The 26115-nt window shown below is 39.0% G+C and overlaps 1 protein-coding gene across 1 annotated transcript; it reads left to right on the forward strand.

Moving 5' to 3' along the window:
- The first annotated feature begins 5853 nt into the window (after nucleotides 1–5853).
- On the forward strand, nucleotides 5854–22716 carry LOC124269225. Its single transcript, XM_046704241.1, has 5 exons — nucleotides 5854–5924; nucleotides 20629–20648; nucleotides 21780–21908; nucleotides 22176–22241; nucleotides 22610–22716. Exons 1-5 carry the CDS (start codon nucleotides 5869–5871, stop codon nucleotides 22660–22662), a joined length of 324 nt encoding a protein of 107 aa, XP_046560197.1. The 5' UTR covers nucleotides 5854–5868; the 3' UTR covers nucleotides 22663–22716.
- Nucleotides 22717–26115: the final 3399 nt, after the last annotated feature.

Genomic DNA, 26115 nt, shown 5'->3' on the forward strand with positions numbered 1-26115 from the left:
ACAAGGTGACGTCTATAAATGTTATTGGTTGATCAGACAAAAAATATATGTAAATAATATATTTAAATAATGAATACACAGTGATCATGCAGACATTTCCTGACATCCAATGTACTGCACTACAACTTCCGGGAAAAGAATTTATCAGGTCTTGGCATCCATAGCACCGAAAGGGTGTTGACACTCACACACAACTTCGAGAAGCACTCCAGATCTGGCTGACTTGTGTGTAACTTTTTGTTTGAACCCCATTTTCCCAATATTCTAGCAATATCTCGGGCTTCACAAATTGCACTCATGTGGGGAAACGAACCCGGATCGTAGTCTTGACGAGGGAACGCTTTCACCACTAGGCTTTAGACATTGTACCAGTGTTGCGGATTGGAACCCGGGTTTGAGGCTTGATGAGAGGACGCTTTACCCACTGAGCGTCTCACATTGTACCATTGTGGAAAATCGAACACAGAAAGACTTGACCTAAAGACAGATATAAATTTATGTTTTGTTTCTCAACATAATTGCGAGAATAAGTCACACTAGTTGATTGTACCCACGACGATGGCAGAGGCGCATTATCTTCGTCATGGAGCACACCTTTTCTCAAGTGCCCGTGTCTTGTAGTGTTTCTCTGTTCATTGCCAGACCTTTTTGGAAGATCACCGTGATAATCTGCAGAAAGTAGTCTGGACAGGCTTTGCCTTGTTTAGTCATAGGGACATTTCCGGATCATTGTTAGGACCCAGGTTTCATTCTTTGTCACAAATCGTTGCAAGAACCTTTTTGAATCAGCATCAAACAGAGCCAGATTATGGTGTTTATATCAAATATCACCAACATATTGAGCTGATGAGTTCTTCATTGACAAAGTTTCTGTGAGAACAGGCAGTGCTCTCTCCTTTGAAATGCCTACTGAACCAGCAAGATGATGCGCAGTCATTCGCCGGACGGCGATCACTATGCATGTATCTCTGGATCCTCTGGATCAATTCTGTTCCAGGATGGACCTCTCCTACAAATCTCGCCCAGATTAAAATCTGCTGCCTTCATAGGAGAAGGTATCTTTTGCTGGTGTTGGAATAATATGGCGTTTGAAGTTAAACCTCTTTTCTGGAAGAACTTTCATTACTTAATGTTCCTATATTATCCCCCTTATCCAAAGGTCATCTTACTGACAACCTGTATCATCTGTATCAAACTACATCAGCAACATGTGTGTAAAGATACACGTGTACTAAATATTGGCTTGATTGGACGCAGTGACTGTCGGGATATTGAAATGTGTTCAAAGTGTGTTTACTTTCTTCATAGGAACGTGAGGTCAGGCGAATTAGTATGAATAGGTGCTAATATGACTTTAGCCATTTTTCCATTTTTGTTGAAATTGTGTTTGGGGTTGTTAAACAATATCTAAATAGGTACAATTCGCATGCGCACTTCCTGCCCTCTCCTGTACACTGACATAGTACGAGTTGTGGATCCCTGAACGGTAGAGAGGATTACCAGTGTAAACACTACATTAGTTATTGCCAGCACTACATAGGAATCGATGGGAAGCAGACAGCCATATGATTCTACATCAATAACTAGCTGGTGCAGACAGAATTGCATCTTGTATATGAACCGCCCGACCATAATATAGGCGGAAAATACGGTTAATGAATGACGTTTATACCGGAGTGTTGAATGATCGGCTGTTTTCGGATACCGGGTCTAGAGAAATGATTATCGTTCTCACGCGCACGTCTGTCTGTGGTGCGCGTGCTTGTGTGTGCGCGCGTGTGTCATCGAATACACATGTACGGTTTTGCGTTCGTGTGTGTATACGTGTGCGCGTTCGTGTGTCTGTTCTTGTGTGTACTCAGTTTAGTCCCGACTTCCAGAATTGTAACAGTTTATAGTCCTGTCACTTTGCAGAGTCGGAGCTGCCCACTTCTTGTTTTGTCTATTTAATTGTACGGCAACTGAAAGGCCACAGTCGTCAGAGAATGTACTGATGCCATTCCACAAAAACGGTGGATTCTTTTCCAGTAGAGACAACCTTACTTGTCCTTTCCCACTGTCACCTTGGCAACCACTTAAACGTCTATATATCAGCTGTAGGTTTTGTGTTCCAGCTCGTTTATTGCTCGAGGGTTCTTATTTTTGTGTAAGTGCCTCGACTCGAGTGATTTGTTGTTTATGGCGATACTTACTACAACAATGGTATTTTAGAACCAACATAAAATCAAAACATGCAGAGCAACATCTTCATTTTAGTTCAAACAAATGTTCTTAGCTATTAAGATAGCTGTAATAACCGTTAGTGATCTTAAAACACCTACATACTACCTTGGTAATTCTGCGAGTCAAGACTAGACTAACAACTAGTCTCTGAAATAAACACATTTTACTGAAGAAAACAGTTCATATACACACACACACACACACACACACACACACACACACACACACACACACACCCACAACAAAAACAAACAAACAAACAAAAACTCAAACAAACAACAACAAAAAAGAAACAAAACAAAAAAAACCACCTAGTATACAATGAGAAGGAGCCATGTAACCTTGCATGGGCTCTCTGGGATATGTTTGTTGCAGGGTCGGGAGGGTTAACTAAGTCAACACGTGCACTGGTGATGAGTTCCTTTCAAACAAAGAACATTTGAAGAGGGTTTCAGGGGACGGATTTTTGAGTAACGAATTTTGAAAGATGGATGTATTTTTTAAAATATCACTGATATTTCTTTTCTAGAATAGCGACAGTTCTACGAGCCATGTTGGCAGCATGATGAGTGATTGGTGGTGGTGAACATATACATGGGAAGCCGCAAGTGCTCATGCACTGAAGATCTTTAATCTAACACGCCAGTCCAGGAACTCGATTTATTTTTTAAGAAATGTCTTTCATTTGTCTGCATGTTAAATCATTGCCCTATTTCTTTTTCCCCTAGGTGAACATTTCTATAACGTTAGAACAGATGAACCTTTGACGGAATGTAAATTAAGTTTATGTTTTAAGAGAATTATCTTCCGTCGCCAAAGTGCCGTTTTTGTTTACCGAAAACTGATACAGTTAGAACAGCTGCTATTTTTAGAAATATTCCGCTGAATCGTTGATTTTTTGCATTTATTTAGTATCCATGACAGCCAGTTATTTCAAATGTTCGAAGACCAAACTCTTCAGAACTTCGCGGTTTGTATATTAAAACAGTTTCAGATTCAATGACTGCCCACCTGAGATATAGTTTTCAGATTAAATAATAATAATACATTTGTAAAGGGCCTAATATCCAACTAACAGATGTTCAGTGGCGCTAATACAGTGATAAAACTGAACATATATACATAAAATAGAGAATGATTATCTACTGGTACACATATAGAAACAGGTGAGTCTTAAGCTGTGATTTAAAGGTGTCTTTAGTGGTTGTATTTCTGAGGTTTTGGGGAAGCGAATTCCAGAGTTGTGGGCTGACGAAAGAGAAGGCGCGTTCGAAAGTCCATTTAACACGTAACAATTTAATTCTGGACTCACAAAAAGTCCAGAAACTCTCCGCACTGTGGGCACTTTCTGACAAGGGATTTGACAAAATTAAACATGCAGTTGTTATGAATATATGCCAAGGATGCAAAAATGAAAAAATCTTTTTTCGAAAACTTTAAATTTAAACTCACTCGCCCATGGGCGAACAGTGGCCCATGGGCCGACCCATGGGCGAGAATGTTTAAGTTTGCTCTGAATTCATGTTTTGGAGGTTGTATGTTTACAAGCATCATGACACAAATTTCAACTCATTTTGACTTAACTTAGGGCGATATTAGAAAATCTCGCCCATGGGCGAAAAATATGTTGGCCCATGGGCGAGAATGTTTAATTTCGCTCAGAATTCATGCTTTGGTGAGGTGAGGTGAAATTGGGTTTAACGTCGTACTTGAGAATATTTCGCTCATATGACGACGTGCATGCGTGTGCATGTGCTTGTACTAGCCCAGACTGAAGCTGGTTTTATAGTGCTAGCCCACTGAGATACCATGCCGCAGTGAAGCATGAATACCCCACTCAGACACATTATACTGACTCCGAGCCGACCAGTCCTTGTTGTACCCATTAATGCCGAGCGCCAGGCAGGGACCAACAAGTACCATATTTTAACGTCTTTTGGTATGACGCAGTCGGGGATCGAACCCGCGACCTTCCGCTCTCCAGGACCCAGGACGTATTATTTTCAGCAATACAAACCCCTGTGTACTTACGTAGGGTTACTTCTGGACGAACATCTTGACTTAAGGATTACAGCTAAAGCAGTATCTCAGGCAGCAAGCAGAGCACTGGGGCTGGTGATTGCAAAGTGTAAAGGAATTGGAGGAGTTGACTTCAACGTTTTCACCAAGCTGTATGATAATCTTGTCTTGCCAATTATTACATATGGAGCTGCAATATGGGGTCAGAAAGACTTTTCGTATATCAACAACGCTATCCAGAACAGAGCAGGTCGGTTCTTCCTGGGAGTTGGGCGGTATACCCCAACTGATGCAGTACTCGGAGAGCTAGGATGGATTCCTGTAGGCATAAACCAGAGTCAAGCGGTGTTGAGACAGTGGTGTAGACTCACGAACATGAAGGATGAGAGACTCAACAAACGAATCTTTCTATGGGATAAGAAACTGGCATCGTTCCGTTTCAAGAATTGGAATTTTAGAGTCCACAGACTGCTGAGTGAGAACAACTGTGAATCCCTGATATCACTTGGCCAGGTGCAGCTATCATCAATAAGAACTTTAACTGAAAACCTCCAACATAAGTACACTAAAAACTGGTGCCGGCGAATTGAATCAAATACGGGAAAACCACGCACATACTGCACTTTTAAAACTGCCCATGGAACGGAATCCTATGTATTAACACGACTACCAGGCTATTTCCGCGCGGCTATCGCCAAGTTCCGGTGTGGAGTTACTCCAATTAGAATAGAAACAGGCCGATACGAAAACCTCCCCCCAGACAAACGCCTATGTCCCCTATGCAGTAACCTCTGTATCGAAGACGAGCGTCACGTCCTACTACAGTGCCCTGCATACGACGATCTAAGATATGATCTGATACAAGAAGCCAGCTCCTTCTTTACCGACTTCATTCTGTGGCCAGAGAGTGTGAAGTTCACAGCGATTTTAAGTCATAACCATTTAATGGTTAAATGTGCCAAAGCCTGTTTTAATATACTTAAGCGTCGTCGTAATCTTCTATATTCTTAAAACTCCTCTCTGAGTGTATACTTTTTATCGTATAAATTAATTATGTTTTAATTGTGTATGCCTATGTTTTACCTTTTAAGTATTATCTGTATGTATATATTTTCATATGATATGTTAATGCATTTTAAATTTTTTTTTTTTAATTTTTACCTTTTTATTTATATTTTTTTTATGGTATATACTTGTGTATGTGTGTGCCTCTCAATTACTACACTCGCTCAGCCTGCCTTGCCCCCTTCAATGCTCCCATACCACCCACACACCCCACCCCAGTTTAACCTCTTTTTCTTTCTTTACCCATTATTTAATTATAAACAGCTTAACTGTTTCTAAAACAAGCTCCCACTATGCTATACAATTAATTATTACTTCAGCTCCCACCTACCCCGTCTGCGACATTGGCTACAGCGGGAAGTCGACGTTAAACTCATAATCATCATCATATGCAGTCACTAGGAACTTATAACATTAGAAGTAATGTCATGGAACAAGTTATCCAACTACAGTATGACGTGATATTGTATAGTAGATGATTTGAGAATACAGAAGCACTGAAAAAGCATCGTTTTTTACCACCAAGGGCATAACACTGGTGACCCAGTTCAGGATCGAGTGATGACTGATAATATTGTCAAAAATGCCGCTTTGCAACAATCTGCGAATGATCCAGAGTTCTATCATTTGTATGTGATATGGCTTCACAGGTGAGGTGAAATTGGGTTTAACGTCGTGTTTGAGAATATTTCGCTCATATGACGACGTGTATGGCTTCACAGAACAACACAAAGGTACTACCTTGTGTTGGAAACTGTATCTGACATGCTGCTTCAATGATACAGTGATTCATGAAACAGAATAAAAATCACAGCAAGATAAGCATCAGTACAGTAGCTTATTTATTAATTTGTTAACGTACATCACGCGAAATAACTCAGTGGAAATGTGGCTCCTCAATGGTATGCGTGTACGCACAGATAATATCAAAACATACCCGTCGGAACAGTCAAAATTAAGAAATTGTTGAATATGAAATATTACTTTTCATTTGTAATTCTTGTAACATAAACAGTTTTGTGAGAGCTTTAACTGTATTGAAATATGTCTTGTCAATCCGATTGACATTCGCCAATAACTACTTCCAAATATAATAAATAGTCTATGCTGCTTCAGAACAAATAGAGGTCAATTAGGGATCCCCAACTGGGTAATTAAGGAAATAAGTCAATACACTTTCACTTCCTGCCCAGGACGTCACACGTCACCACTCCGGAGCCTAAGGCCTTGTCAAACCTTCTCACAAAGGAAAAAAAAAGCATCACAACAGTGTTTTTATTCTACATGACACTCGGTATGTCGTCATAGTATTCATTGTTGAATAAATTCTATCGTCGGCAACCCCACACTTGCGAGGTGTACCTACCCAGGTTCGCACGTTTCGTTTTAAGATTTTGTGATCATTTTTTGTAATTCCCGTTTGCCCGTCACGGCTTTTCTTCGCCCGAGGTTTTAGGGAGTACCATCCCCCACGTCCCCCAAACCCCTATTTAAATAGAAAAATGAAGCAATTCCACATACATAAACATGCAAAGTACACACAAGATGGCAATGCTAACACTGAGACCATTCTGATTTATTGAGCAGAGTAAGATTGGCACTATTTTGCCGGTTCTGCCACTTTTGCACTGTACCTTTTTACCTGAGGCGTGCAGATTCTTGGTACTTTTAAGTATGTCATTTATTTATTTCGATTGGTTATTTTGGTGTTTTAAGGGCTGGGGCCCGCTGAGTGAGTCTATTATGATAATTGTATTTTTATTGTGTTGTTTAACGAGATGGACATTAGTGGGACGCATTGATAGTAATGAAAACTTATAAGAAGATATTATACCTCAACATACAAACCTACCCCGATAGCTCCTCCTGTACGTCCTGTACATATAAGCAAGTTGGGTTTTCTTTTATTTAGGATTTATTATTGCTAAACACACATTTAACCGAGCTGAAGAAGGGTGTCTCCAATTGCCTGTTCGCTGCTTTAAACACCTGCAAATTTATTCCATGCATGTTTTTGCTCTCATAAGTTAGACATCCCATTTGTCAGACACGCCAATTATCAGACAACTTTGGATCAATCAGGCGTGACTGTGATTACAACCTAGTTTTACCCACTGACGTAATAGACCTGTCCCATAGACTAACGAGATGTGTTCACATGGTGTCCTCTCATTTGTGAGAACTGGGATTGGTGAAGTATTACTGCTTATGTTAACACCGCTCCCATGCAACATAAAATATAAAATGAAATATATTGTTAAGTACATATGTATATATATATACAGATTACATCAAATACAACTATTTGCTAAGTAGTCACAATTAGAGACTTAAAGTTGTGTGTGTCTAACGAGCTATTGTAGGAATATAAATCAATCACGAGAAGGTTTTTGAGTTAATTTCAGTATTTCCCTGTGAAAATTTGAAGGTTGTGTCTTGATGATATAATCATGGACGGATTCAACTATTTTCAGGTGTACACAAGGAGTGAATTCTTTGTTTCCGTTCAAAATATTATCCAGGTTATAACGGGTAGTTGTCATCCACAATAGCAACATGTCTATTAAATGTCTGTTATACTTATCGGCGTTTGTGTCGCTATATCCGAGCCTGAGGCAGCAGTGAACGATTTGACAAAAACAAGAGCCATAATTAAGATCAATATAAATCTTGTTTTCGGTTTTTTGTAATTAGGTTTAAAAATTCTTTGAGACTGCATGACTCTTTGGAATTTGGTAGGGCATTCCATAAATTTATTGTGTCAGGTAGAAAGGGTTTGGCATAAGGGGCATTTCGACTGTAAATTTCAGAGTTATTTCAGAGTTATTTCTTAAACTATAGCTTGTAGTTTCGGAGACGGAATAAATCTGAGTAGGTAAATTAATTACTCTTTGATCACGAAGTTACCTAATTATTAAAGACATTTACCAGAGTATGTTAAACAATTTGTCTTTTAAAGTTTCATTAGGTTACCTCCACAAGATTCAGTTACATATCAAATCAGTAATCAGCTAAGGTGAATCCATTCTATCAGACTGGGGAGTATCGTGTGCTTTCGTTGTTAATTACCTACTCCACTGTCTCATCACTGGGAGTCTCACAACTGGGAGTTCTCACAAATGGGAGTAGACCTTTCATATTAGTGGTTAGTGGTATATTTTAACACTAATTATGAGTTTGTTACTGTTTGTGCATAAATACTTTGATCAGAATACTAATGATGTCTTTCAGTGGCATTTAGAAGTTGTACATTGATGTCCAAGATATTTTTATGGATTAAACTTCTTCTTTAATTTCTCTCACGACGTTTCGAGACCATTCCAGGTCCCTTCATCAGGTGAACTGGCAGTTAGGACTATGACGTCGTCACTATGACGTCATAACTGAGTTATGACGTCACAATGCAAGTGACATCACAGTACACTAGGGAGAGTACTGTATAAGTGAGTTTGAAGAGTTAATTACATAATGATGAAAATTCATGCTAAATAATAGAGTTGAAAGTTGAATTGTCAATACACAACAACTGCTAATTACACAAAAGTTACTTGATAGCAGGCTTTCCAAAAAGAATAGTTGACTCGTTTTTCTTTTATCTAAAGTTAATCAAGAGGTCCCACGCACCTGGCAGGTATACACCTTGATCACTATTCATTGCTGGTTTATGTCTCCTTATCTCCACAGCCTCCTGTAGTTTTCTCCGACGCCAGTCGTTGTTATTTCTCGAAAGCACCCTGATATCATTCCACATGATTACATGACTTGGGTTATTTGCCTTGTGCTCCGATATAGCTGACTTATCATTTTGTTTGCATACTGACGACTTGTGTTCAGCAACCCGGGTGTTAATGGGCCTGAGAGTCTCGCCAATATATTGATTGCCACAGCTGCATGGTATTTGGTATACACATCCTCTAGGGTTGGGGCTTCCATTGCTAGATCCTCTTCCATTTGCCCGGAGGAGACATAAACCAGCACTGAATCGTGATCAAGGTGTATACCTGCCAAGTGCGTGGGACCTCTTGATTAACTTTAGATAAAAGAAAAACGACAGAATACTAATGTTTATTGACTTCGGCTTTTCACAGTTTGTGTTCATAATGCTCACTTTGATCAAATCAGGAGCATGACTTCTCCCACTTTGTGTTCATAATGTTCATCAAAACAGGATTATAGATTTCCCATGTAATTAATTGAGTTACTCCCAGAGGTACAGAGGTGGATACGACGGGCTGTTGGGCTTCCTCTGCTCCCCCTATGAATAGCTGACAAGAAACTTGAAACCAAGATCGAGTAAACAGTTAAAACATAAACTCAATGAAGCTGCAAGTTTGCACCTAAACAATTTAAAAAATCAAAACAACACAAATATGTAATAAGAATAAATAACCATCACTAAACTATCGATAGTCACACATACTATCGATGCATCGATAGTTTTTCATTTCTACCATCGATCAATTGTTTTCGGAATAATTGCAATTCATTACAGCCCTATTAATTATATTGCTTAATATATTCTTATGCACATAACTTTGGATCAATCAATTACCCAATAAAGGTAACAGTGCAGTGTACCCGAGTGCAACCAACCATAGCTTTTGTTGATTTAACGTGTCTGACAAATGGGACGTCTAACTGATCGGAGGACACCAGAGAGTAAGTTGCATGCAATATTTTTAATATTGCCCTTGTGGATTTCCATTATGATTTGCACACAGTGTTCATCACTATCTATGTAATTGTATTATTGTTATGGATCGGCATTGATATGCATGTTTATGCTTGTTTGCCAATCCCGCCATGATTACTTGAAGAAAACATGTTAGTGTAAACATATTTTATTCAAACTAAATTGAACTAGGATTGGTAAACAAGCCGTAATGGCTTATTTGAATACCTCTCCATTTCATTATGAAAACATGTTTAAACTATACATTAACATATCCATAGTATTAATATGTAGTCTGTACATTAGGCAATGAGGAATACACAATATATTCAAGATTGAGTTTGCTTTTACCTTTTTATCTTTTTATAAATTGTCAATGTTTTTGCTACAGCCGAAAAGATTTACCTTGACCTCGTTATGTACAGGTCCGTGGTTGTGGTCTCTTGGTATTTAAGAAACCATGTCGTTAAGACAGTTGAGAGTGTTGATCTGTATGCAGTTCGGGATAATCTTTTTCAGTAATTTAGTATTTATTGAAAACAGGGCTGTTCCCACTTTCATCGTAGGGATGGGGAAGCACCACCTGTGTGCACTGAACCATTAATTAATGTGTCTCACAACTGGGAGTTCTCACAAATGGGAGGACACCTATTCGGGAGGACACCCCGTCGTCACAACATCAAACATCCAAGGATTTTTACCTCGACCCAAAAGTCTAATTTACGGGACTACCCACTAGACATCACTTGCTTGATAACGGTTTTAGCAGCTACGGCGAAACGGGGTGTCCCCAGTTTGCCAGCAGATATTTTTTAAAGGTTTCAGGTCACTGAACCATTCTAATCTCTTGAAACAACAGGTGATAGACTTTTTAGTTACCCCTTAGTTCACCCCTGAGCTGGTGACCACAGTTCACCTGAACTGACACTAACACGAGTGAGTGATTAAATTAATGATTGATGTTATGTTTAAACTGAACACATCACTTATCTCGTTGACATATCAATTTGATAAGGTCACAACACAACTACACAGAAATAACATTGATGCAGTTGCAGGGGGGTGGTTGTGTGAGACCTAAGAAGAACAAATATCGCCAGCTTGAAGAACGGCTAGACCGCGAGGATAGACTGCTGCAAGATGGTGTCGAGATCTCTACTTGCTTACGGTGTGTCTCACCTTGTGGGACTATGAATAATGATGTGTGCTTGTGATATTGTGTACAATGTGATATTTTGTAATAATGTATGTTTGTAGCATGAAGGTAGTGCTAATATTGCCTAATGGTTGTATTTCATAATACTGTTGATGAGATTGATGATGATTGATGATGATGATGATGATGATAATATGTTGAAATAAATGAATGAATGAAGTCACAGCGTCAATTTTATGGGCAGCCAAAATACCCTGGACCATATTACACACGGAACAACCTGCCCTGCATGTGTGTCCTCTTATCCCAGGTTACCCACTTCTGCCTGCTGGGAACCCCCCGGGAACACACCCTTACATTATAATAAAGAAGTTGTATATCCATATAACTTTCTCCGTTGTTCAAATTATCATAGTCTCAACAGATATTGCATTGTCATACGAATTCATAAGAGATTTTCAAGTTATTGTGTTGTCATCCACATGTTGATTTACCTGGTTTCTTCCTCATTTCCAATTTCATCATTCTGAGTTTCACCTCAGTTGAGTATTTCAGTGTAGCTCGCAAAGACGAGGTCACGGAGCGGAACGATGACGTTTAGTGTATCTCTGCGTTCAGTTACGTAATTTCCGCAAAGCGCCTGCGACAATTTGCACCGAAAAAGTCGCTGTGTCCCATCCGTTGGTCCTGTGTATTGGAGTTAAACAGCAATGACTTTCAAGTGTATTTTGCTTTCCATATATACAATCCATTGATCACCCTGGGTTAGGTGTGAGATGTACAGGTGCTAGTGAGAGTGTGTTTTTTAAACAGCAACATATTGCACATTCTAAGGAAATATCTAATTGATTGTTTTATAAGGTGTAGATATGGTGTTAAGTTCTCTTATGTGCATTAACTTATTTGTCATGCTAAATTGGTGTGTATATATGTGTGATTGAACAACCCTGTTTACTGAGATAGGAATAGGAACTTTCACATTTCTCAAGACGTGCACATGTATGCGTATATGCTCTTGAAAACCTTGTTTGGCAAGATGTGCCTTTCAATTTTGCTATTGTGTGCATGTTCATATTGTATTCCAATTTTGAACATATGGTTTAAACATATTTATATTCTCAGAGAATCTGGTTTGGTAAACAAGCAAAACATTGCTTTTATTAATACCTCACCAGTACATATATACTATAACAGAATGCACAAGAACTGGATACACAAAACGTCAAATTGATTCCTATCATAAGTAGTAGCAAACTGTCACTGACGCCTTCGGCTAGGTGGATAAAACCGGACGCAAAAATCCCCATATACCCCACATCACAATAGTACACAGAATGTATCTTACAGAAAATACATATATATAAAATACATATAAAAGAAACACATAAAATACATTTACATACTCATAAGCCTTAACAGGCTTATGAGACACTGTTATCTAGAGGGTCAAAATATACATCATAGAAAGATTTTTCATAAAACCATATAAATACATAACTTTGGCAAAATATCTTAAATCTCTCTTCATGTAAATAAAGCATCCAAACATGCTGAAATCCAGTCATATATTTCACTAACATGGTACTGACTAGTCGATTTGAACCACTGCTTCACGGTTCACTGACTGCAGTGGATGCATGTTTTTTCCATGGGGTGGGGTATAAATGATTTATTCTGCCTGATGTTTTGTACAACACCATCCAAGCAGTGTAAGACTGTGCACCCGGCACGGTAATTTGTTCGGTTGTAGGAAAAAAATATAGGAAAAAAGTCATGGAAAAAAGTGATATATTTGGGTAGGAAAACAAGTTATAAACTCCAAACAGGTCAGTATTGATAATGTATTTAAGTCATAACAATATTATCATCAACAGCACTACCACATTTGAACCTAACTTATAAAATTAATGTAATCATTCAAGTAAAATACATGACATCAGAAAATATCATCATAACACTTTCATCTGCAACAGCACTACATCAGTCAGTTGTCCCAGCATATTTTATTTAACCGAATGTTCCAGCCAATGCCGTGGAGAGTTTGAGTCACAGTCTTACGGCCAGCGTGTCTTATATTAGCTGCTAGAAGGAAGCCATTTGAGTAAAAGCATTAACTGATAATCCCATGAGTTCATTAATCGGTGTGATATCGTCAAGCTCAAAGCAAGTTAAACAAACAATCATGTGACTTGTGACTTTTAATCCCACAATCCGTTAAGAACAAAACAAATAATAATCTGTTCATTTCTCCTGTTTTGATAAGATCCAACTGCTTACAGCGTCACACTAAAGGAATAATTATCTTGAAAGTGAAATAGTATAAACAAAGTACAGGACGTTTTTATAACAGTTGTGGTTGAATTAGTTTTTTACTAATAACTGGAGAACATTTGTTTTATTAATGACGATAAAAGTGGAACATATAAAATATAGTATAAACAAGGTAAATGACCACCCGATCCCGTTAGTCGCCTCTTACGAAAAGCATGGGTTACTGAAGATCAATTCTAACCCGGATCTTCACGGATTCGGCGCCATTGGGAACCGATGACATGTGTCAACCAAGTCAGCAAGCCTGACCACCCGATCCCGTTAGTCGCCTCTTACGATAAGCATGGGTTACTGAAGGCCAATTCTAACCTGCACCTTCACGGGTTTCACAGTTTGGTCTTCTTGAGAGGGTAGGTAAATCTCAAAACATTTGAAGTAAATTTAGATATACCCGGTTTATAATAGAAGGATACTTGTGTTTGTAGGTGATGGCTAAATTTGTGCACAATCGCCAACGTATGAAGGGACCATATAAGTCCTTCTAGGGTGGGTGGGGTGAGGGGTGGTATGGGAGCATTGAGAAGGGAGGGGGGCAAGGCAGGCTGAGCGAGTGTAGTACAAGATTGGTTGAGTGGCCTTGACTGAGGGGCTATGGGCGGCCTTGACCATGGAGTTTTGTTAAGGTGGGTGCTTGAGAGGTGGCGGGGTCGGTGGTGGCTGGGGGCGCGCGGACCTCGGAGGAGACAGTAGTTGTTGGGAGGTATAGTTGGTGTGAAATAATGAAGGAATAGAGAGGCGCGCGGACCTCTGAGAAGACAGGTGGATGGAGAGAGAGGTGAAGTTATAGATGTCTTGATAGTGAGCAGAAAGTGGATCGAGATTGCTAGGTTGAGAGGTGGGCGCGGACGTGGGAGAGGACAGTCACGCACATATGGTGAATTTGGAGTGACTACATACCTATCCGTGAAACAATAGACCGATCAAGTCTGTCAATCAAAACTGGCGCATGCGTCAATTTTGGCCAATCAGCAGACCGGGCGCGCTGTGTGGATTTGTCAGACTTATTTCTGGGGTCAAACGATGCCTCCGAAGCGATGTGCTTCGAATTATGCCATTTACACTCGCTATATCTATTACATATTGCTGCGATTTGATGTGTACCTTTACCAAAACCATTATGGTGAAGACAAAAGGAATTGAGGCGGATCAAGGAGCGCGACGATCAGTTAAATGTCTGCACAATCGTTCACGAAACCTTCGTCTGCCTGCAGATGAGAATTTGCCCGAATTTCCACACTTTTGCACATGTGCAATATCATTACCAATTGATGACAACAAATAGCAGTTTAAGACTTTGCAAGGGTTATAAACACGGACAATTCTTGTAACTACAAAATTGTTTTTGCTTAACGTGTTTAGTCCCTACTGGGCATTGAGTTGGTACACCATAAAGCTCAAATGAGACGGTCGAGAAAGCCGTGACACAATGTAAACAATCTGCCAGCGAAACTTAGTTTGTTGGCTCCTGCTTTTATATGTTTTTTGAATAATACATTTACTAATAAGATAATTCTGAAAGTGATTGCTAGTATCATAACTCGTCAAAGTTATTTCAACATCCAGAGAATTTGAAAAAGCAACCCTACTTTTTGGTCACATCCTGGTCAGGCATTATCCAGTCCTGGAACAGAATAACTTACAAAAATCTTAGTTGATTTTTAATGTAATGGAATAAATATTGAAACATATATTTAACCCAGATTTGATGTAATTTTTCTCATAAATCATCAGTTTTTGAGGAGGTTACTAATATTTGAAGACTGAGCCAAAGCTAGTGTTTATTAAGTTGTTGGTTTTGGACAAATTGTTCAAGGTTTGTTGATGGTTATTTGGAAACTGAGCTTCATATTAAACTGCACACTGGTTTGTAGGAGGTGAACGCTTTTCATGTGTGTTTTCCTAAACTTTTGCTATGAATTTTACCAAATTTTGAATCAACCTTACTATAATTTTTATGACACTAGTAAGTATCTCAGAAAAGGAAATAGATCAAAATTTAGAAATGTCCTCTAGGGTTATAGTCTCAGATCTAATAAAACAAAGATTATAATTGTTTAAGAAGCAATAATGTCGATATGTATTTGTATTGACAAAAAGCTTTGAACTTTGGATATATTCTTTGCACCTTATTTGCACTAGTAGTTATAGCAGTTAAATATCTCTGAAGAAAAAACCCAATATTTTTGTATTTTGTGTAACATTCTATTTCAATGCTAGTTAATTGTTCGGATAACAGCTAGTGGATCCTCTGTTCAAAGATTTTGCATCACAGGTTTCCTATTTCTGGAAGATGGGTCTGCTAGTAGGTGCAATCTTGGATCTTCTTTGTGTTCTGGTGCTGTAACATACCTGTACATAAACGCTGGTAGTTCATGAAGTCCAGTATTGAGGAAGTTTGTATGTAAGTTAGGATTCCACAACAAACTACATACATTGTATAGAAAAATAAAATGGAAAGGATGGTTTTAAAAAATGGATTTCCTTATATTCAGTGTCATTTTAGGATGGCGTACAGATTTTGAAGAGGGAAACTTTACTGAGAATTGCTGCAGATCAGCTGCTGAACATACTGTTTTCAAGCCCAATCACATTTTCCAGATTTCCAAATAAGTTCACTAAGTTGCGCACTGTGACTGATTTGTTTACATTAATTATATACAGACAAATAAGGTGCACAAGGTAGTAAACGAGAAATATTTTCTGCTTTTTATTTACCATTTATTTCATTCATTAAAACATAGACACCAATGTTTTCAGATTATTTAACTACGTTTGAACAACGCCAACGGATAAGTAAAGGCGCCACGCGCAACGTTGACAATCTATTTATAGATCTAGATACCGAAACGATCTGCAACATGAACATGTCGATGTGTTCATGGTTTTTTATAAAATTAGGATGGACATTATTTTTGGGGAAAATCCAAGAAACAAAATTCAGTTACCCTTCCCCTGCTGATATCTTTGACGGAGGTGAATTGCTAGATCGATTAATTGATTCGAAAGAAAATACGCTTCCTATTCTCAGCAGCTGTCCGAGACGATTTTTCATCGGGCATGTAACTCATTTTCACTCGCCAATTGCAATCTGCCAACTAAAAGATATTAAAAATCACATACCTATAACTTGCCTCTTTAAATATCATTCAAAACGACGGATACCAAAGTACCACAAGCATAATTCATCAACAACGTTCTCAATCACGTACGTTTCGCCGGCGGTGACGCCATTGTGATTAGTCAGTGGTTGTCCCCCCCCTGACGTCAAAAACGAAGTGGGCGGGGCTTATCGGCCGGGACTGGATCGGTCTATTAAAGTAATGAAACAACAGGCGAGAGCTTTCAATACAACTAATAGCTCATGACAGGTAATTAATGACAGATGGTCGGCTTGGGATGTGCTGACAGTTATAGCCAGGGAAAGCCACTTTTAAGAAAACAAGAGTAGAAAATGGTTTGGCTCAACTGGCATGGGTATGGTTGAGTGATCGTGTGAATGTGGGTCTCCCGGCAATGCACTATTAGCTAATCCATGCTACCGTAAATAATGCAGATTTTTTAACATCACTCTAAATTAGCTGAATTAAGTCAAAAATGAGTTAAAATTCGTGTCATGATGCTTATAAACACACACCCATTCATTTACAACCTCCTAAGCATGGAAAAACATGTATTTTGAGTAAAAGTAAATATTCTCGCCCATGGGCCAACATATTTTTCGCCCATGGACGAGATTTTTTAATATCGCTCTAAATTAGCTGAATTAAGTCAATATGTGTTGAATTTTGTTTCATGATACTCATAAGTATACACTCATTCATTTACAACCTCCAAAACATGGAAAAACATGTATTTTGAGTAAAAGTAAATATTCTCGCCCATGGGCCAACATATTTTTCGCCCATGGACGAGATTTTTTAATATCGCTCTAAATTAGCTGAATATGTGTTGAATTTTGTTTCACGATACTCATAAGTATACACTCATTCATTTACAACATCTTAAACATGAATTCTGAGCGAAATTAAACATTCTCGCCCATGGGCGAGCGAGTTTAAATTTAAAGTTTTCGAACAATTTTTTTGCCGTTTTTTAATCCTTGGCATATATTCATAACATTTGCATGTTTAATTTGGTCAAATCTCTTGTCAGAAAGTGCCCACAGTGCGGAGAGTTTCTAGACTTTTGTGAGTCCAGAATTAAATTGTGACGTGTTAAATTAAGAAGTTGTTCATGCATATATCTTCTCCTAACTAATACTATAACATAGACTAACCCACATTAAAATGCACTAACACACTAACATGCATTCATCGATACTAACATAGACTAGCCCACATTAAAATGCACTAGCACACACTAACATGCATTCATCCATACTAACATAGACTAGCCCACATTAAAATGCACTAACACACACTCACATGCATTCATCCATACTAACATAGACTAGTCCACATTAAAATGCATTAACAGGGTGATGCTGGCACAGTCAGGCTGGTAAGGCTCATCATCAGCTCAGGGCGCTTGTCCCCTCTACACGCAGCCCGGACAGCGAATGGGATTTCTCCCAGGAAACGCTGCCTAGTCGAACCCACCAAGAACTTGTCAAACGGGAGCTATGATATGCTGTGTGTGCCAAGGAAGGGCATCCACTAACAAGGTGTGGACAGTCTCTGTACATTCATAGCAAAGTCGACATTTCACATTGATATTTTGTTTAAGAATCACAATTTGGGGATTGCGTGTGGGAAGTCAGAAGCAAACAGAAAGTTCTCAGTTTCACATTTAAGACCAGCAGAATTCATCCAGGCGGTTGGATTATTATCATAATTATTATTATTGTCACATTAACAAAGTATGCACTCGAGTACAGCTGTTGCTATCGACTGCGTAAAACAGAGCGTAACTATCATCAAAGTTGTCACCCATACAGGATGGGAAAGTTCATATCTCGTAATCTAGTGTTGAAAGTGTGGTCAAACTTAATACGCTTTAACACCACAAACCGTTATCACGCCTGCAAGGGCGATACATCAAAATTAGTCCTGACATCCTTCTCCCAGCTGTTCTGTGATGTCAGAGATACCCAACAAATCCACCAATCAGAGGACGTTCTACTGTCCCTAAGATATCATCGTTGTTTTGAGGTGTTTGTACTGTTCTCTTCACACGTTTTTCATGTAAAGCTGTATAAATATAACCTGTGTATCCCCAATCTGCAGATACTTGTTCATCTGTCTGCTTTGGGTAAGTAGCGTTTTTGTGATACTGTTTTCGTTAAATGTTCTGATGCAGGATTTGTTAGATATATATATATATATATATATATATGAAAACTTTAAATTAAATCGTAGTGTTAACCGGAATCCGATTGTTTGAAAAAATGGGACGAAAATAACAAACTTCTTGATAATTAACTGCATAATTTTCTTGAATGATAATAGCTGTTCCGATACAAAATCAATTAAATAGATGCTCATGATGTTGATAACTGGATTGTCTGGTCCAGACTCAATTATTTACTTACCTCCACCATACATCTATTGCTGAGTAGAATATAGATATTGCTGTATGCGGCGTTAAGTTCATGAAATGACTATTGAAATTCTCTCGTGAAAATGAAGTGTGCACCCCCACTTTCTCAAGAGTGAGCACCCCCCCCTCTCAATAAGCTGTATCCTCCCCTGTTATGCAATATATGTACATCTGAATTTGAGTTGTCTTGGATTTTCATGAATGTACATGCATCTTATACCCCGAATAATGCATAAATGTTCACATATGTTGCATGTAAGTTATTCAGTTATGACGCCATTATTGCCACCAATGATAGATAGTAGAAGAAATGGTGGTCATATATTTCATTCTCTCGTTGTTTGGGGAGGAACCGGCCTTGGTTGGAGTCAAATTAGGGGAAGGACTGGCCCTGGTTGGAATCAAAAGAGGAGAAGAACCAACCTTAGACGGGATTGAAAGAGGTATAAAACCGGCCTTGCAAATTGGTTGGAATCAAAAGAGGGGGAGAACCAGCCTTGGTTGGACTCAAAAGAGGAAGAACTGGCCTTGGTTGGACTCAAAAGAGGAAAAGAACCAGCCTTGGTTGGACTCAAAAGAGGGGAAGAACCAGCCTTGGTTGGACTCAAAGGGGAAGAACCAGCCTTGGTTGTAACTCAAAAGGGGGAAGAACCAGCCTTGGTTGGAATCAAAAGAGGGAAGAACCAGCCTTGGTTGGACTCAAAAGGGGAAGAACCAGCCTTGGTTGTAATCAAAAGGGGGAAGAACCAGCCTTGGTTGTAATCAAAAGAGGAAAAGAACCAGCCTTGGTTGGACTCAAAGGGGGAAGAACCAGCCTTGGTTGTAATCAAAAGGGGGAAGAACCAGCCTTGGTTGGACTCAAAGGGGGAAGAACCAGCCTTGGTTGGACTCAAAAGGGGGAAGAACCAGCCTTGGTTGGAATCAAAAGAGGGGAAGAACCAGCCTTGGTTGGGATTGAAAGAGGGAGGAACTTGCCTTGGCTGGAATCTGCAATCGAAAGATGGGGAGAACTGGCTGAGGTTGGAATTATAAGACGTGCATTCGAAGAACTTGCGTTATTCATAAAACATTTAGCAAAGTTATCAGCTATAGGAGTGATCGTTGATGAACTGAGGAGAAACGGCTCAGATACTCATGACCATGTTTATGCAATATTTGAAATTCAGCTCTCCGAGGAAACACCCCATATTTGATTTCCAGACATGCACGCCGTGAAAAGCGATTTACAGGTTTCAAATTCTGCTTGAAAACCCATGTTTTCAAGAGCATCTTTCTCTCTCTCTCTCTCATGAGACATCCTTTGAACATTCTAGCCACAATTTCTAAAAGGTTTTCTTCTATGAATGATATGATCTTTTTGTTTTCGAAAGGCCGAGACAAATACAATAAAATGTCAGTAGTTTGTTCCACTGGTGACTGTAATTGTAATATGCAGAATGATCTTTGTATGTTCGTAGCTGATCAGGATGCGTCTGTTCCTTGTCCTCCTGCTTGTGGCCCTGGTGCTGTTGCCGGATTCCGACGCCTGGGGGAGGAGAAGAAGGAGAAGGAGGAGGGGAGGATTTTTTCGTAGAATTGGTCGTGTCGTGAGACGCGCTTACAGATTTTACAGGAGGAATCAAAGCACAATCCACAGAATAGTCGGTGAGTGCAGAAATATATGCTCTTATATCGTCAGACTTCCAGCTACATTTTGTTGAAATGGAAAGTGTAACAATCACGAAGAACAATAAGGCTACATACAGTATGATGAACGCAATGAAAGTTTCTTGTTCATTCCAAAACTACGTTATGCATACAATCGATGCGTTTGGTCCAACGCCCGTTTAAAATAAATACCAGATAAAATAGTTACAAGAGGTTTAACGACAAAACCATTTTAAAAACATTATCCACAAAACAAAATATTAAGGTACCTTTTAGAGGAAACTCCAAATTTGTTTTCTTCTTTTACTCTATCTTTTTATATGTTTTTAAGGGCAGGTGTTTTTACATATCCACAAACATAGAAAGTTCCTTTGCCCCCGTAGCACTGCTGAAAGTCAATGATAAATTTACAACCTACTTAGGAAAGTTTAGCAAGGCTGTACAAATAGATATCCAGTATCAACGTGTTTACATTGAGTCAGTTTCATGCCCAAACCGCAAACTCTTCGCATGCCAACACCCACTCAGATTTCCCCCATCCTGACACTCAGAATACCCAATGTGAGTGAGTTAGGTTTTCGCCGTGTTTAGCAATAATTCAGCAATATTATGGCGGGGACACCAGAACTGGGCTTCACACGTTGTACCCATATAGTGAATCGAACCAGAGTCTCCGACAGGACGAGCGAACGCTTTAACCATGAACTAGGTTACCCCTGTCGTCCCCCCTGTACACCCGAATATAATGGAAGTATATTTCAACAATAAAGTGCAGGCGCTAATTACTCCAAATGTAATCAAATATTCTTGTAAAATGTGATGGAGATATGTTGGGGTTTTGTGAATAGCACTAGTGTAGTGATATCTAGATAAAACAATGTCATGTGATCACGTGTAGTAATGCTCCCGGCACGTACCTGTAAGCCTGTCATATTCCCTTGACCTTTCATTGAAAAGCGGATCCTGGGGCGAAAATGGGACGCAACTACCGTGTTACCATCGTGTGACCAAGGAATAATAATTTAGTTACATCGAAGAGTACAAAGTGTACGTATTTGTCAGATGATTCCAACCTGGGTTATGCGGTGTATCTGCATTCCGTTGACAAATGCCTTTCTTTGATTACAGGAGCCATAGGTAAGCGCAGTATCGATGATCTTGATCAGAACAAGGATGGCAACATTGACCAATCAGAAGCTGAGAAATTGATGGAAAGACGGGAAGCCGAGTTTCTACTTTCACTTGCTGATGAAAATGGTAAAAATGCTATATTTTCATTCTTTCTCTTATCAAGCCTTTTTTAAGACTTAAATAAATGTCTATATCTTTAAAGTAATTATCATTTTTTAATTTTTAGTTTAGTTTATATATATTTATTTATTTATTATTTATATTGTTCTTGTTCTCTTTCTTTCTTTTTTTTGGGGTGGGGTGGGGGTGGGTGGGTTGGGGGTAGTGAGAGGGGAATTGAGAAGGTAAATCCGTATCACGTCTTGAATGCATATTGACAAATCATATTTTCAGGAGACTCGAACATAAGTCTGGAAGAGTTCTCGAGAAGCATCGATGACTTCCTGACCATGGATTCAGGTAATGGAAAATTGGAATTTGATTAGAGTAAAAGATAACGGTGTTAGGGTCTACACCGTAACGTCGCACCTACTGCAACAAAGAAGGTGTCTATGCATAAACAGCGTTCCTCTTCATCATACCAGCTTCTAAATGCTGCTTACAGAGTGAAAGAGGTAGTTGAGAATTAAAGGAAGATGGGCCCGGAGGGGAGGGGTTGTTGGTTGAACGGGGATGTGGATAAAGGACAATAAAGAAAATAATAAAGAGAGAACCAGGCTCAGCGGACCCTGTGCCAAACGACCACCCAATACGCAATTTACTGATTCGATCTATTTTCTGAACAGAGAAACTGGTTGCGTTAATTGGTGTACATTGTCTCCTTTCAGATCCGGGATTGCAGGAAGAGTACAGTACTGCAGTGGAAGAGGACGCAGAATGAAGCTAGCGATCAACTTGTTGATACAATGATTTAAATAAATCATCACAGCAAACATTTAATGTTTTGTGTCCTCTCTATTTAGTCTACGACCCTCGCAGGCAGGTGCTGTGAAATGTCATCTCACGTTGTTTGGTGAGTCGTGGTTTGAAAAAAACCCCACTTTTCAAAAAGACACGTTACCAATGTTCATGTCAGCTCGATTTAATTCGAGAAGTTGCGGTTGGTTAGTCCAGTGGTTAAGGCGATGGCTCGTCACATCGATGATCCGGGTTCGATTCCCCATAACGGTACATTGTGTGAAGCCCATTTCTGCTGTTTTCTGCCGCGATACTGCTGAATATTTACTAAATGCAGCGTAAACCCCAACTCACTCACTCTGTTTCGAGAAGGTGCGGTGAGGTAGCCTAGTGGTTAAAGCATTCGTTCCCTGTGTAAGGACTGCACATTGGCCGCGTCCACTAATGGGCGACACACCATATAACAACAATAGAAATATCCAAGACCTATAGCAAAGTATACGTCAATTACTTCCTTAAGTTGTTATGACATGGGCGAAATGTAAACAATGTTTTCAACACCGATCTGTGCGTTAAGTTTCGCTCGCCATTGTTACACGCTACATTGTAAACTACCACATTCATTAAATATTGTTACCGTACACGAAACAAAACACCAGGAGTGTCGTCCTTGGTTAAACAAGCTTAAAAGCTGACAACATGACTTCGATGAATATACACCGAAACATTGCAACTGATTGTCAAAAATAAAATTTAATTTTAGTGATTTTGGTTGGGTCAAGTGAGAGTCACTGGAGGATCTGAGATTCCGCTGAGGTGAATAAGGGGAGATAAGTTCTTTGAGATGATGAGATTGATGATGATGATGATGATAATATGTATGAAATAAATGAATGAATGAAGTCACAGCGTCAATTTTATGGGCAACCAAAATACCCTGAACCATATTACACACGGAACAACCTGCCCTGCATGTGTGTCCTCTTATCCCAGGTTACCCACTTCTGCCTGCTGGGAACCCCCCGGGAACCCCCCCTTACATTATAATAAAGAAGTTGTATATCCATATAACTTTCTCCGTTGTTCAAATTATCATAGTCTCAACAGATATTGCATTGTCATACGAATTCATAAGAGATTTTCAAGTTATTGTGTTGTCATCCACATGTTGATTTACCTGGTTTCTTCAACATTTCCAATTTCATCATTCTGAGTTTCACCTCAGTTGAGTATTTCAGTGTAGCTCGCAAAGACGAGGTCACGGAGCGGAACGATGACGTTTAGTGTATCTCTGCGTTCAGTTACGTAATTTCCGCAAAGCGCCTGCGACAATTTGCACCGAAAAAGTCGCTGTGTCCCATCCGTTGGTCCTGTGTATTGTAGTTAAACAGCAATGACTTTCAAGTGTATTTTGCTTTCCATATATACAATCCATTGATCACCCTGGGTTAGGTGTGAGATGTACACGTGCTGGTGAGGGTGTGTTTTTTAAACAGCAACATATTGCACATTCTAAGGAAATCTCGAATTGATTGTTTTATAAGGTGTCGATATGGTGTTAAGTTCTCTTTCGTGCATTAACTTATTTGTCATGCTAAATTGGTGTGTATATATGTGTGATTGAACAACCCTGTTTACTGAGATAGGAATAGGAACTTTCACATTTCTCAAGACGTGCACATGTATGCGTATATGCTCTTGAAAACCTTGTTTGGCAAGATGTGCCTTTCAATTTTGCTATTGTGTGCATGTTCATATTGTATTCCAATTTTGAACATATGGTTTAAACATATTTATATTCTCAGAGAATCTGGTTTGGTAAACAAGCAAAACATTGCTTTTATTAATACCTCACCAGTACATATATACTATAACAGAATGCACAAGAACTGGATACACAAAACGTCAAATTGATTCCTATCATAAGTAGTAGCAAACTGTCACTGACGCCTTCGGCTAGGTGGATAAAACCGGACGCAAAAATCCCCATATACCCCACATCACAATAGTACACAGAATGTATCTTAAAATACATATATATAAAATACATATAAAAGAAACACATAATGTTTTACATACTCATAAGCCTTAACAGGCTTATGAGACACTGTTATCTAGAGGGTCAAAATATACATCATAGAAAGATTTTTCATAAAACCATATAAATACATAACTTTGGCAAAAATATCTTAAATCTCTCTTCATGTAAATAAAGCATCCAAACATGCTGAAATCCAGTCATATATTTCACTAACATGGTACTGACTAGTCGATTTGAACCACTGCTTCACGGTTCACTGACTGCAGTGGATGCTTGTTTTTTCCATGGGGTGGGGTATAAATGATTTATTCTGCCTGATGTTTTGTACAACACCATCCAAGCAGTGTAAGACTGTGCACCCGGCACGGTAATTTGTTCGGTTGTAGGAAAAAAAATATAGGAAAAAAAGTCATGGAAAAAAGTGATATATTTGGGTAGGAAAACAAGTTATAAACTCCAAACAGGTCAGTATTGATAATGTATTTAAGTCATAACAATATTATCATCAACAGCACTACCACATTTGAACCTAACTTATAAAATTAATGTAATCATTCAAGTAAAATACATGACATCAGAAAATATCATCATAACACTTTCATCTGCAACAGCACTACATCAGTCAGTTGTCCCAGCATATTTTATTGAACCGAATGTTCCAGCCAATGCCGTGAAGAGTTTGAGTCACAGTCTTACGGCCAGCGTGTCTTATATTAGCTGCTAGAAGGAAGCCATATGAGTAAAAGCATTAACTGATAATCCCATGAGTTCATTAATCGGTGTGATATCGTCAAGCTCAAAGCAAGTTAAACAAACAATCATGTGACTTGTGACTTTTAATCCCACAATCCGTTAAGAACAAAACAAATAATAATCTGTTCATTTCTCCTGTTTTGATAAGATCCAACTGCTTACAGCGTCACACTAAAGGAATAATTATCTTGAAAGTGAAATAGTATAAACAAAGTACAGGACGTTTTTATAACAGTTGTGGTTGAATTAGTTTTTTACTAATAACTGGAGAACATTTGTTTTATTAATGACGATAAAAGTGGAACATATAAAATATAGTATAAACAAGGTAAATGACCACCCGATCCCGTTAGTCGCCTCTTACGAAAAGCATGGGTTACTGAAGATCAATTCTAACCCGGGTCTTCACGGGTTCGGCGCCATTGGGAACCGATGACATGTGTCAACCAAGTCAGCAAGCCTGACCACCCGATCCCGTTAGTCGCCTCTTACGATAAGCATGGGTTACTGAAGGCCAATTCTAACCTGCACCTTCACGGGTTTCACAGTTTGGTCTTCTTGAGAGGGTAGGTAAATCTCAAAACATTTGAAGTAAATTTAGATATACCCGGTTTATAATAGAAGGATACTTGTGTTTGTAGG

Source organism: Haliotis rubra, unplaced genomic scaffold (genome assembly GCF_003918875.1).
Source record: "Haliotis rubra isolate DU_JTF1 unplaced genomic scaffold, ASM391887v1 Scf143, whole genome shotgun sequence".
NCBI lineage: Eukaryota > Metazoa > Mollusca > Gastropoda > Lepetellida > Haliotidae > Haliotis > Haliotis rubra.

What these genes read in the sequence shown, in the direction of transcription:
- LOC124269225 (XM_046704241.1), top strand. Translation starts at nt 5,869, where the DNA reads ATGACTGATAATATTGTCAAAAATGCCGCTTTGCAACAATCTGCGAAT. An exon ending in CACAATCCACAGAATAGTCG is followed by an intron (nt 20,649 to 21,779) that starts GTGAGTGCAGAA and finishes CTTTGATTACAG; the next exon opens with GAGCCATAGGTAAGCGCAGT. An exon ending in TTCACTTGCTGATGAAAATG is followed by an intron (nt 21,909 to 22,175) that starts GTAAAAATGCTA and finishes TCATATTTTCAG; the next exon opens with GAGACTCGAACATAAGTCTG.